Source organism: Podarcis gaigeae (genome assembly GCF_964106915.1).
Source record: "Podarcis gaigeae genome assembly, chromosome: 7".
NCBI lineage: Eukaryota > Metazoa > Chordata > Lepidosauria > Squamata > Lacertidae > Podarcis > Podarcis gaigeae.
This window is the reverse complement of record NC_139683.1, coordinates 18956899-18971388: the sequence shown is the minus strand read 5'-3', so window position 1 is coordinate 18971388 and position 14490 is coordinate 18956899. Positions and strand designations below refer to the sequence as shown.

The 14490-nt window shown below is 44.8% G+C and overlaps 1 protein-coding gene across 5 annotated transcripts in view; it reads right to left on the bottom strand.

Annotated features, from left to right (window-relative positions):
• CSMD3 (CUB and Sushi multiple domains 3) overlaps positions 1-14490 on the bottom strand; it is a 580687-nt gene that overhangs the window by 67906 nt on the left and 498291 nt on the right. For all 5 annotated transcript variants that reach the window (XR_014566768.1, XM_083748860.1, XM_083748861.1 and 2 more), the window contains 4 exons: positions 13851-14036; positions 12603-12797; positions 11987-12160; positions 6034-6207 (listed from right to left, as the gene is read on the bottom strand). Coding sequence is in view for 4 of the 5 variants with exons in the window: in XM_083748860.1 (XP_083604986.1) it covers positions 6034-6207; positions 11987-12160; positions 12603-12797; positions 13851-14036 (729 nt within the window). In the remaining variant the exon portion in view is untranslated. The remainder of the gene's footprint in view (positions 1-6033; positions 6208-11986; positions 12161-12602; positions 12798-13850; positions 14037-14490) is intronic.

Below are 14490 nucleotides of genomic sequence, written 5' to 3'. Positions count from 1 at the left end.
ACCTGATGCTCCGCAGGTCCAACCTTCGGTGCTGCCTGTATCGCAGGATGCAGTGCCTAGGGGCCGTGGTCGTGCCAGGGTCGGCGCCAGAAGAAGCGCATCGACCCGGGGCCGCGCTGTACGGGGCTCACCTGTACGGCCCCCAGCGCTGGGGCATTCTAATCCAGTTCATTCACAAGTTGTCTCTGTTCAGTCAGCCCCAGGTGCAGTGCAACAGGGTGAAGCGTCAGATTCTTCGATTGAAGACAGTCTTCCTCTTCCTCCAAGGTCCTCTTCCGGTGGGCATCGTCGCCGAAAAAGGGGCTCCAGGAGGCACTCTAAGAAGAGACGGAGGGACACATCGTCCTCCACTTCAGGTACTTCCTCCATCAGCTCTAGCAGTGATGAGGGGGCCCCCCTTAAGCTTTACTGGGGCTACGGGGAGTCGTCGGGGCTGCCAAAGTGGGTTTGGGAGCGTAGGGCAAATTCTCATAGGGCCAGGTATGGCGCCGTACAGGAGTGTCGAGAAGGGGTCCTGGTGCCTGACGTAAGAGTCTCCACCAATTCTGCTAGGGATATTATTCCTGGTGCCCACTTGTCTTCCGCGTTGGTGGTATAGTGGTGAGCATAGCTGCCTTCCAAGCAGTTGACCCGGGTTCGGTTCCCGGCCAACGCACCAAAATTGCGGTCTAGGATTCTGGATGGCCGCTACGTGGATATTTTCAGCTTGGCTCCTCCGCTTGATGGTCGGGAGCCGCTGGACAAGGGCCTTTCCGTTCCCAAAAGACGGACAATTGTAGCAAAGGCTGACAGGACTTTTGAACGTTGGATGGATAGTTTCCAGGTTTTTGCTGGTGTGATTTCTGCAGCGTATCCCAAGAGGTCTCTGCACCTCTGGGTTTATCTGTCTATTGTCCGTTCAGCTTTTACGATGGCTGGCGAGACTGCTGCATTATCATATGACCAGAACTTTAGGCGTAGGGCGGCCAAGATACCGACGGCCCGCTGGGACAGGAAGGACTTGGATGTGTGGACCACTTATGTGGCACCACGTATTGAGAAGAAGGCTTCTGAGTTGCAAAAATTCAAGCCTGCCACCCAAAAAGTTGGGCGCAAGTGGTTCTGCTGGGACTTTAATAAGGGCATTTGCCAACGTCAAGCCTGTAAATTCGCACACCTTTGTGACAAATGCTCTGGGAGCCACTCGGCTTCTGCTTGCTCCGTGGCCAGGCGGCCCTTTCGCAGGGGAGGGGGCTCCCAGCAGCCCCCCAAGGTCCCTGCCCAGCCTCCTGTTCCCGGAGCAGGAAAGTGATATCTTTTCTTTGGCCTATACTCCGGTTCGGCTACAGCCGTTACTGGCGTTACTGGAATCTTACCCAGACAGAGAGTCAGCGTCGTATTTGAGTAATGGTTTTTCGCTGGGATTTAGGATCCCAGTGGTCGTGGCCCCTGTAGCCCAGAATCCTAGGAACCAGAAATCCGTTAAGGACATGCCTGGTGTGGCGCGTAAGAAAATTGAAAAGGAGCTGGCTTTACGTCGTATGGCTGGTCCTTTCGCCACCCCCCCCTTTCCTAATTTGCACATTTCACCCTTGGGAATAGTTCCCAAGAAGGCCCCGGGGGAGTTTCGCCTAATTCATAACCTCTCTCATCCTAATGGTACGTCGGTTAACGACGTAATTCCCCCGGAGCTCTGTTCGGTGAAGTATGCCTCTCTTGATCATGCGATCAAGATGATAAGGAAGTTTGGGCCTGGTGCCCTATTGGCCAAGTGCGACATTGAGTCGGCTTTTCGTTTGTTGCCAATTCATCCTGAGGATTTCTGGCTGCTGGGTTTTCAGTTTGACGGGGGATTCTATTTTGATAAGGTTATGCCCATGGGCTGCTCGGTAGCTTGTGCGGCTTTTGAGTGTTTCAGCTCATTCCTGGAATGGGCCTTGCGCGACAGAACCGGTTTGGGCGGGGTTACGCATTATTTGGATGACTTTTTACTGGCCTCTGCGAGGGACACGGGGAATTGCGTGGTTCTGCTGCGTGCCTTTGCGTCCCTGGCTGAAGACCTGGGGGTTCCATTAGCGGCAGAGAAAACTGAGGGTCCCACTACGCAACTTACCTATTTGGGTATCTTGTTGGATACCGTGGCCCAAACCTCTAGTTTGCCGCCAGATAAGTTAGTTGCTTTAAGGAAGGTCATTGAAGAACTGCTCCCATTGAGGAAGGTTACCTTGCGACAGCTTCAGTCGTTGCTAGGTCATTTAAACTTTGCTTGCAGGGTGGTGGCGCCGGGGCGCCCGTTCTGCTCTCGCCTGGCCAAACTTACCTCGGGGCTGCAGGCACCGCATCATAGGGTTCGTTTGTCCGCCCAAGTGCAAGCCGACCTCCGTGTGTGGCTGGAATTCCTGGAAGAATTTAATGGCGTATCACTGTGGCAGGACACTTTGAACCTCCACAATGATTTTCAAGTGCATTCGGACGCGGCAGGGTCACTGGGGTTTGGTTTGTTTTGGGACGGCAGGTGGTGTGCTGAACCTTGGCCCCAGGCTTGGTGTGGGGAAGCGATAACTCGAGACCTGACATTTCTTGAGTTTTTCCCCATAGTTGTTGCGGTACACTTGTGGGTCGAGCATTTTAAGGACCATCGGGTTTGTTTTTGGTCCGATAACCAGGCAGTAGTGACTGTTTTAGCTAAGCAGTCATCCCGGTCGTCTAGGGTTTCGGCCTTGCTTCGGGTGTTTGTTTTGCACTGTCTGCGTTTTAATATTGTATTTTCTGCTCGCTTCGTTCCGGGTATTTCTAACGAGATTGCTGATGCTCTGTCCCGTTTTCAGATGGAACGATTCAGGTCATTGGCGCCAGAGGCTCGAGACCGTCCGGAGATTTTCCCGGATCATCTCTGGAACCTTGGCAACACTTAGTTTCACAGGGAGTAGCAGCATCAGTCGCCCCTTCCACGCTAAGGTCCTATAAGAAGGCCTGGGCTGATTTTCTGTCCTTTAATGGCCAATCGGCGGGGGCGGTCATCACCCCTCATTCTACTGCCCAGGTGCTTAAGTATCTGGCACATTTGTTCCAGATGCGCCGGGCGGCTAGGACCCTGCGACTTCACTCGGCAGCAATTTCTTTCTTTAGCAGGGCCACTTTTGACAAGGACCCATGTAGGAAGTTTGTGGTGCGCCGGGCATTGGAGGGATGGGGACGGCTCACCCCATCGAGGACTGTTCCCAGAAGTCCCATCACTTTTGAGTTGCTGATACAGATGCGCAGTAAACTGCGGAGCATCTGTTGGTCCAAGTTTGAGGCCCGTCTATTTTCAGCAGCCTTTTCCTTGGCATTCTTTGGGGCACTGAGGGTAGGCGAGGTGGTCCTGGAGCAAAAACGGGATGGAGGTTCCAGGGGTTTGCTGTTGCAGGACGTGAGCATGTCACAGTCGGACCTGAGGGTGCATATCAGGAATTCGAAGACCGACCAGGTGGGTAGGGGAGCCGTCATTCGGCTCTCGGCAACGGGAGAGAAGGGTCCTTGCCCCGTAAAGGATCTTAAGAGATACTTGTCCTTGCGGCCGGCAGGCGAGGGGCCTTTGTTTATTCATGAAAATGGGCACCCTTTAGTCCGGCATCAGTTCACTAAGGTGATGCGCAAGGTGGTAGTGGCCTGCGGCCGCAAAGCATCGGAATTTGCTCCTCACTCCTTCCGTATTGGTGCCGCAACGACAGCTGCCCATTGGGGTTTGTCTGCAAGGAGGATAAAGGACCTGGGTCGTTGGAGATCGGATGCATTCAAAGTATATGTGAGGAAATAATGGTGGTGTGTGTACTGACATTTTTGTGTTTTAACCCTAGGTCTGGCCGCTATCCGTATTTGGATAGTGGGACACAGCATTGTGCACTGGGCCGCTGTCAGAGCTCGTCAATCTGGTCTGGGAGCTGGCTTGGGCCTTCCGCAGCACGTGCAGGTGTCCTGGATTTCCAGACGAGGGATGCAGTGGAGAGAATTATTGCCTCTCATGCACAGACGGGTCCTCCACGCTGGCCCCCCTACAGCGATAGTGGTGCAGCTGGGGGAGAATGATATGGTTTCCTCTTCCTGCTTTGGGCTGCGTGCTGCCATATTACTGGACTTGAGGGATTTGGCGGCCTTGGTGCCTTCAACCACACTAATTTGGTCGCAGCTGCTGAAACGCCGCATTTGGAGGGGTAGCCCTTGCCCGGCGGCCACCGAAAGAGTTAGGAAGCGGATTAATTCCGCGGCAAGCAAATTGGTGGTTGGTTTGGGCGGATTTGTGATTCCTCACCCTCTGATTTCGTTCAAGGCCTCTGAATTATTCAGGGATGATGGGGTGCATCTTTCCCCGTTGGGGAATGATGTCTGGTTGGATGCAGTGGTGTCCAAGTTGAGGGTGTGGTTTAGTCTGTGAGTGGTTGGCGGCGAGCGTAAAGGGCTCGGGTGGCGGTTAGGCATTGGTTAAAATTGGTTGGTGGAGGGGTATGGATAGGCTGGGCCTGCCCCTCCAATGCTGCACGGGTATTCCGTTAAAGGAATTCTGGAACTTACCATCCCCTTCGTCCAAACCCTTGGTGCAGGGTGCGGGCCGTGTAAGTTCCAAGGAGCATGCGGGGATTAGCTGAGGGTCTGTTTCGCAGCTCCAGTTGACCCTGATCTTGCTCTTCCGCACTGACTACGGAGTCAGGGCTGTCCCCAAGGCGGGGAGGACAGATAGTCTAACCAATGCCTAAGCAACCACTCACAATTTGTATTGATAATAAAGTTGTGGCCAAAATTATGCCAAAAACCTTAAACAAAAATAATGTGTGAAGTTTGAGTTATTGGGTTTGGGGTGTCTTGGGGACCTCAGCACGCAAAGCGTGTTCTCACTAAAAGGAGAGCACGGGTTGCGGATGGGGCTATACAAGGCACCCCATGATTGCTAGGCAAGTTAAAGCCAGGGCTTGTTTAGATGGGAGGATCTGGTTATCTGGGGAAAGTTGATGTTGCAAACTTAGGGGTGGGGTCAGTGGCTATTTAAGCAAGGTCCACAGCTTTCTCTTTCTCTTTTGCTGTGGACATCGGATCTCCCGCCCGCCCTCCCTTGTTGGGCTTCGCTTGACCTTGCTATGCCTGTCATGGGGTCGTTCGCCTTGGTGCGGGGGCCCAGTAGGAATTTACCTCTTGGCTGATTAGTGTGTGCCAATTGGGTTTTGCCTACTGCGTAGCAAATCGTCACAACTTGTAAGGTTGGCGGTTAGGCATTGGTTAAAATTGGTTGGTGGAGGGGTATGGATAGGCTGGGCCTGCCCCTCCAATGCTGCACGGGTATTCCGTTAAAGGAATTCTGGAACTTACCATCCCCTTCGTCCAAACCCTTGGTGCAGGGTGCGGGCCGTGTAAGTTCCAAGGAGCATGCGGGGATTAGCTGAGGGTCTGTTTCGCAGCTCCAGTTGACCCTGATCTTGCTCTTCCGCACTGACTACGGAGTCAGGGCTGTCCCCAAGGCGGGGAGGACAGATAGTCTAACCAATGCCTAAGCAACCACTCACAATTTGTATTGATAATAAAGTTGTGGCCAAAATTATGCCAAAAACCTTAAACAAAAATAATGTGTGAAGTTTGAGTTATTGGGTTTGGGGTGTCTTGGGGACCTCAGCACGCAACAACCATCCTCAGATCATCTGCATGGATCAGCTGGATGTGTGTGAATGTCCTTTTGTATGTGTGTGTGTTAGAAAGTGTGTATCCTGGGAGGGTGTGTGGCCTGCAAGATTGTGGGATGGCCTCACCTACTTTTAGCCACAGCCACTACTGGTATGAAATCTCTGGAGGGTTGACCACGAGCAATGATAGCCCTTAGCCACAAAATGATGAGATATCTCTGGACCAGATGCTATGTGCCATTTCCCTTCCAATGATATAATTCATTTATTCTTTATTAGAAACAACTTCATGCTTCAATAGTCTCGCAGGCAGTATGAAAGCTGCTCATTTTAGCCCCATCAGATGGAGGGGGGGGGAGAATGTTAATTATGCAAGCACACTATAACCTCTGCCATGCTTACTTACGCACACAGGATGGAAGCTGACCAGACCAGTTGTGATCCTGCTGGCATATTCGCACAGAAGAACCGATGAGTCGAAAGCCAGGACTGCACTGATATACGACGGTGTCTCTGTAGCCATAGTTCTCTCCAATTACTTGGCCATTGACTATAAGGTCTGGAATACCACAGTGTCCAGCTACAAAAAGATACAATTATGGTGGTTTACAAACAGGAACAACACTTTGATTTCTCTTGTTTGTATTTTAGTTCTAATATTTATATTTCACCATTGTATTTCCTTCATGCAATACTGGATACAACATATAACACTTCTGCACATAAAACTTACCACAACCCTGTTGGTAGGTTAGCCCAAGAAGTAGTGAATGGCCCAGTGTCTTTAATGACTGAAGGGAGATTTGAAGCATGGTCTTGAATAAAAATTGCCACAACCAACATAGTGCAGTGGCTAGAGTGCTTGATTTAAATAAATAGCTTCGAATCCCTGCTCAGCCATGAATAAGCCGGGGCAACCTTATTCCAGTCGCTCTGTCTCAGTCTGAAATGCTTCATAATGTCATTGTTAGGGCTAAATGGTATAATTCCCATGCAGGTTGGCCAATAAGACACCAGGGAATCATGGAATATAAAACTGCTTAATCAAAAAAATATATATATCTAAGCAGTATACACAGAACTGTAAAATAATTGGGGAATCCCCTCCCATATCCTTCTGCTGGCAGGCTAAGAACTTCTTATTTAGATGGGCATTTGAAAACTAAGATGCAGATAATGCTGACCAGTGGGCTGCTATCAAGGCGAACTGTATTTTTGTTCTTGTGTTAAGTGTGTATTTCAACTATTGTTTTCAATTAGTCAGTTTTATTGCTCTGCATTTCATAATGATGATTTTAAATGTTGTAAGCCACCTTAAATCGCAATTTGAGAGAAAGGTGGGCTGTAAATACATTAAATTAATAATAACTAAATTGTAAATGGTATCCAACTAAATAGGTCTACTAGTGCAAGGGTTTCCACTTGTCCAATGGAACGTCCCCTTCCTCTCCTCTCCCTGTGTACCCTCCCCAAAGCTGTTCCAAAGGGCTGGGAAAGCCAGAACAGATTTAGGAGGGCATGGGTAGAGAAGATGGAGGGGGACATCCTTCCTAAAGGCAAAAGACTTTATGATAGCGGGTCTGTTTAGTTGGATACCATCTTATTTGTCCAGATATAATGGATATATTTATTTTGCTGAAATAATGTTTACAAAGTTCTAAATAGAAGTTCAAGACCACCTGGGGGAGGATTAAATTCCCGCTCCGCCCCCTCAGAGCATAGTGCAGGTGTTAATTGATAAATCAACCACACAATGCCAACTGATGGCTGGTTTTATTTAAATGCATACCTTGTATAATAATCACCTGTCATTTTGTGAAGTGAATACATTCTGTACATTCTTATATGAAAAAAGTGGGTTCCATAGAAATTTATTTCCCCGCAAATTTGGGAACATATCTACTTATGTGTTACCTGCTGTACAAAACCAAAGCTTGTTAATGCTATTTCAGAGAGTTCCCAATTATACAGACTCAATCTGCCCTGAAGCATCAACACACACACACACACACACACACACACACACACACTTATAGACTGTATATATTTGAAAAATGCCATACTCCTAATAATTAAACAGATGTGCAGTGGCAGTCAACTAAATTTTACCCAGAGTAGACCCACTTAAATTAATGACTATGATTAAGTTAGGTCCATTCATTTCAATAGGTCCACTGAATAAAACTTAGTTGCATATCACACATAAAAATGAATAGTGATGGAGGTAAATATTCTCCATCTGAAGACAGTAATATATGAACTGTGGAAGTGTGAAGGGATGCATTGCTGAAAGGGAAGGGATATTGTGAAAGCTCTCATTTATAGTCATTTCCATCACCAAGGAAACCACTCTTTTTTTGTCTGCACATCTTGGGGAATGGCTGTCTCGTTATGCCATGAAAAAGGAGGTGCACAAGGGCTTCAAACAATGGCAATAGTGCTATTATTACAAATAATTGGTGACTGTTTACTGCATAGCCATTCCAGCATGGCTTGTTTAATTCCCCTTCAGTTTCAATGAGTTGGAGTAGATTCCCTCCTCCCTTTCCCTCTTTGCTTCTAAAATGTCTGTGATGAAAAGAATTTCAAGAGTGCCTATTTGACACTGTCAAGAATGAGAGAACACCTGCCACTGTAAAAACCTTGCTGCACGCTATACATTTTACGGCTCCTTTTCTTGTTAATGGTCTTATGGTGCTTCCATTTTAAAGCATTTCAGTGCTCTGGGCCAGATGAAGGAGAGGGAGCAAAAACATTCGCTTTTCCAAAGTTCGAAACCAATCTATCTGGCCATTTGGGAAAAAGAAAAAAAGTTATTCAACTACGATTCAATTTAAAATATAATCACTCTTGATCATTTCTTTGTAGGACAGAAACTTTCTCCATGCTCCTTTACTTCACAATGATTACCCCCCCCCCCCAGCTCTTACATTATGTTTCTGACTAAGTCCCCCTTCCCAATATTTCAGAGAAAAGAACAAATTGCTTCATTCAGTATTATCAAAATATATGAATTAACTTTTTTCTTTTTCTTTTGGCTATTTTGTTACAAACATGCCACTTCTGATAACACACAACATTCTGGAATGGGACCAATATGCCACTATATTCCTTCTGTTTAATCCATAATCAAGATTCCTTTCTATTAACTGATTTTTGGGGTAATAAACATGTCAGGTTGCTTAACAGCACTTAAGGGACAGTCCTAAACAAAGATCCCTCAAGTTGAGTGAGTTAGGATATGGTGGAAATCCAGCACAGCTTGCTGGATCCCAACTCAAGTCCCCAATTAAGTTCTTCCAAAGATATCAGTCTAACTTGCTCATTCCAGGCTCAGCTGGATGAGCCAAGGGCAGCATAATTCCCCCAAAAAGGGAAATAACTGACATGGGGGTTGGATGCTAACCTTGTTGGTGAAAGCTTTCATCTTTGGCTGTAGAATGTGCTGCATGGTAAATTTTCTATCTCAATAAATTAATTCATGAGAACCACCTAGGCTAGTCTGTTGCAGCAACCCAATTCAGATGATATGCTCTGGGTCACCAAAGCCAATAATAATAATAATAATAATAATAATAATAATAATAATAATAATGTATTATTTATACCCCGCCCATCTGGCTGGGTTTCCCTACCCACTCTGGGTGGCTTCCAACAGAATATTAAAATACAATAATTTATTAAACATTAAAAGCTTCCCTAAACAGGGCTGCCTTCAGATGTCTTCTAAAAATCTGGTGGTTGTTTTTCTCTTTGACTTCTGGTGGGAGGGCGTTCCACAGGGCGGGTGCCACTACCGAGAAGGCCCTCTGCCTGGTTCCCTGTAACTTGGCTTCTTGCAGGGAGGGAACCACCAGAAGGCCCTCAGCACTTGACCTCAGTGTCCGGGCAGAATGATGGGGATGGAGACACTCACTATGCTACACTAAATATGCTATCATTTAAGGTAAATGACTATATGCTGTTTTGCATAATTTTATTGTTATACGAACATGTCTTCATTCTGTTGTCATGGGTCCATGCTGAAATGGATCTGCAATAAACAATTCTCCTGACTGATATGTTATGGAGAAACAGAGCTAAGCATCATCATCATACTGAAGGCACCTTGCTCCCAAACACCCAATGACCACTCTCAGTGGCTTTGCGTAGATATTAAATAGCACTGGAAACAAAATAGTGCCCTGTGGCACCCTACTGCAGAACCGTGGCTTGAGAAGCACTCTCTCAATGCAACTCGAAGCACTCGGTCCTGTTGGTAGGACAAGGACTATTGTATCACAGTGCCCCCCAATTCCCACTGCACAAAGCCGGTCCAGGAAAATGCCATGGCCAATGGTATTGAAAGCTACAGAGAGACTGAGAAGGAGTGGAAAGGTCATACTCCCCTTGTCTCACTGTCTGTAAAGGTCATTCACGAGGGTGACTCAAGCTGACTCAGTCCTATGGCCAGGCCTGGATTCAGATTGGAATGGGTCTAAATAACCCATGTCATTCAATAATGTTTGCAGCTGCCCCACCTCAACCCTCTCCAACATCTTCCCCAATTGATTCCAGTCCAAAGGGTCCATGGATGGTTCTTTAGGAGTCATCATCTATCACTCTTTCAAGGCAGCAGGGACCACCTCTTTATGCAATGAAATGTTAACCACACTCTGGACCCAACCAATCAACTCCCCTCTGCTAGATTTTATAAGCCAGGAGGGCTGCATATTAGCCACATTTTCTTTAATTTACTTAACTACTAACTGTTAATATTTCCATGTTTTATCTCTAATCTCTAGGTTTTCCATGGGGAAAAGTACAAAAATGGTACATTAAACGATAAATTGGAAATGCCACCTCCCTTGGCAAGCTTCTGTATCTTTTAAATGTCAAATAATTTGATTTGAGAACTATGAGAAAGCAACAATCCAAGCTTTTTTACAAGTTTGTATTCCTTTATTTTTATCCTTTCAGACTAATGATTCCCCAGGAAGCGGAAACATTCAGTTCTGCACAGGCATCAAACAACTGTGACCTTATAGTGAGCAAGCCGGTAATTGTTTATGGTAAAAGTTCAGGAGAATTGGATTCTGCTCATGTAGTGGTTTCTTGCAGTTCTTAGTTTCTAATTGGTTTCCTTTACCATTTCTTTTAAGGTCTAAGGGGAAATAAATATAACTAGTTGTCAAGCAGTCAGAGCCTCGCTTATTTCCCTATGACAAAGAATTCCCTTGGCAAGACAAAGAGGAGTAGTTAAGCTGTCCTCCATGGAACATCTGTTAAAACAATAGCCCTTTAACAATGTTCAGAATGTGGGTGGACTGGACACAATCTCCATTCTCTACTGACCCACTCCTGCTATTTTTCACAAGTTGATTTTTTCTGTGTACACAGGCCCCATATACTGTTTGTACTTGCGTAGACTCCAGGTACTTGTTAAAACCTGGAGACTGGCAGTAGGGATGCTTGAAAAAAAACTCATGCCCTTCCCCAGTTCCAGTATGAGCTGACCTGATTCCTCCTGGGTTAATGTGCAAAGCAGAAGGAGGTTAACGTCCAGCTTTTGCGCTGCTCTGAATTTTGTGTTACATTTTGGGGAGTTAGGAACTGCCAGATTGGTTTTTAAAACATATATTTTGAGACAAAATATCTTTAGAGATGTATGGAATGTATGAAAATACATTCAAAATACATATTATTGTGTGTGTGTGTGTGTGTGTGTGTGTGTATTTAAATACACATTTTGATGGAGGTTCCCACTTTAAACATTTCAGGTTACTGTTGTAATGGGATGAAACATATTTATCAACAAACACATGCAAAAGTGATATGGATGGACCCTAGTTGGAGATGTAGCAGTGTTCCTGTGTCAACACTTCAGATCTACACACATGTAGAAAGCTAATCTCTGCCAAATACTTTTAGCTCAAGTGGCTCTGCCATTTTGTTTTTGGAAGGCTAACCATGGGAAAAAAGTGGAACTACAGAACCATTACTAAATTACTAGTATAAATAAAAATGAAAACATACAGGTTGGTATGAGTGGAAGGCTGAGCAAAGGAAGAATCAACATTACCCCTGCAGGTTGAAATCCTAAAAGTAAAGTTATATTACCATGTGCCATTTCATTGCATTGCCTTGCACTCTGCCATTGTGATGATAAATGATAATGGAACTATAATGGCAACTTCAGAATGCTATCACTGCCTTAAACTCAATTGGAAAGGATATTTCAGTAAGGAAAGTTTCTCTTGAATGTAACAGAAATAAATTTGTTGACAGGGAATGGATGCTCAAGTCAGCACATATGGTCACATGACCACACAGTAGGGCTTTAAATTTACAATTGGCACAAAGGGAAACTAATTCCTTACCTAAGCATCTTGTTTCCGTTCCACTCCATAGTCCGGAAGAGAGACATTCCCTTACAGCTGAGCCCACCAACATGAATCCTAAGTCACAAGTGAAGATAGCTGTTGAGCCATAGGTGATCTGAGTTCCAATCTTATTCCCATTTGGAGGTATAGGAAGCTCGCCGCAGGAAATAACTTTAAAAGTTAAAAGAAGGAGAAATATGTTGCACACACAAAATCCACATGTAAGCATTCAGTGAAGGTGATTAAAATGCTATATCTTAGGGTGAATGTAGAGTGATAGATGACTGCAAATAACAAACCCAAAACATTATATTATAAAAAATGTTCATACTATCAAAAAAATGGTTAAATAATACTAATGTCATAGAATAAATTAATGATTTTTATGGCTGTTTTATAAATAGTTACCAAAAAAAAACCCCTCACTTTAATCTCACTCCTTGCTTTCTGAAATGTATGAAGCTGCCCCTGAATGTGATTAGTATAAGTCAGCATGGATATGAATTGTTTCAGATGCAGACCTATCTTCTGAGTAAGCCATCATGATGGACTTGTCTGCAGAAATATTGACAATTTAATAGCTTTGGGCCGGACAATTTTGGCCGGTACTCACTTTGGCAGTACGGTCTCTCATTCCTCCAACTCCAAGTTCCATTGGGAAGACATTCAATGGATTCTGGTCCCAATCCATGATATCCTGGATCACAGCTGAAAACAACTTTTGTTTTGTACTCATAGTGAGAACCATTCACTATACGCCACCTTCCATGTTCCAAGGTGAAAGAATTGATGCTTGGGCATGTAACAACTAGAGAGAGGAGGGAGGAAAATTTGTCTTGAAGTCCAATGAGTAAATTTGTGAATATGAAGTTATATACATTTACAACAACAACAACATCATCATCATCATCATCATTATGCCCCATCCATCTGGCCAGGTTGCCCCAGCCAATTTAAGCAGCTGCACAATAATCTACAGGCTAATTTGGGGAGTCAAGCTATATTCATTTTATGAATATGAATACCCCGTATTTCATTTTTCCCCCTCCTTAGATCTGGAGGGTGAGTATTATTTTACTGCTCAAACAAATTATTTAATGGATAGTGTATCACAGTTTTAAAGCACTTCCAGATTATGGGCATTCTCCCCCAACCCCCTCAGTCATCTTCAACTTTCACTGACACAATGAGAATTCCTGCTTTCATTCCCCCTCTAGCAAAACTACCCCTGCTCCAGAAATGGATCATGTTATGGTTTACAAAAGTCATTTCCCTTGATATTATTATTTGGTTGCATGGGGGAGAGGGGAAACTCAAACTCTCAGCTTAGTAACAAAACTTTACAATCACAATACTATCTTACTTTTATAGTGTGTTTATCCTGAGTAAGTGCTATGCAAGATTTAAAATAACAACAAAGCTCTGCAGATCAAGATATATTTGCAAATAACCAGTGATTCACTTACAGCTATTTAAAAAATTGAGGTCCATGAGTCAATTCTTTTAACTCAACACAACATATCCTCCCTCCCTTGTGTTACTCCATACATGCCTTTAGAGAGATGTCCAACACTTGGAGAATTTCACAGCTTTTGATGCTCTTTCATGAACCTATGCCTGCAACTTTGATCTAAATAACCCCATAATGTTTACCAAACCTTTCTGTTGCTCTGCTATTTTCATTAACCAAGTAGTTTCTTTGCTTCTTCTAGTTTGCATTCTAATCCCAATGGCAGATGCACTGGTTGTAGAATTATTGGGCAGCTTTGGGCTAGCAACTGTTCACTTGAAAATGAAAGCTGATGACAACAAAAATAGCAAAAGAAATTCAGCTGGAAAAGTACATCTAGATTGCCCTTACCTACGCAACGAGGTGTTTTATTATGGTTGCTCCACGTGCCATCTGGCTGACATGCTGCTGTAGTAAGTTCCTTGGATGATAGCCTGTACCCATCATTGCAAAAATAAGTAACCCGTGTGCCTACCAAATAATCTGTAGTTAATATCCCACCATTCACTGGGGCTTTGGGAATGCCGCAAGAGATAGCTGCAGGTTTGAAACAAACACACAGACACAATATCATCATACTGCCTTGTCTTAATCTGCTTATCATATCTTTGAAGTTCAGAAACATATATGTTTATGTATCTATGTATATAGAGAGAGAGAAAAGAAGGAAGGAAGGATTAGGAAAACATATAAAATATTATCAAGGAAGATTTATTTTAAATCCCTTCTTAGGCTGGAACACAGCAAGCGACAGCACTCTCACTTGCTCTTTGCAATCGTTCATTCATTCCAGATGGTCTCCGCTGTTTCAGTATTCAACTGTACAATGTATAGAACTGCTGTATTCAGGTCTTGTTTGCTGGCTTCCTATTGGCAACTGGTTGGCCACTCTGAGAACAGGATGCTGGAGTAGATGAGCCTTTGACTTGACCCAACAGGGCTTTTCTACTATTTTTTATGTTCTTACTCGACCTTTCACAGGTTAACCATC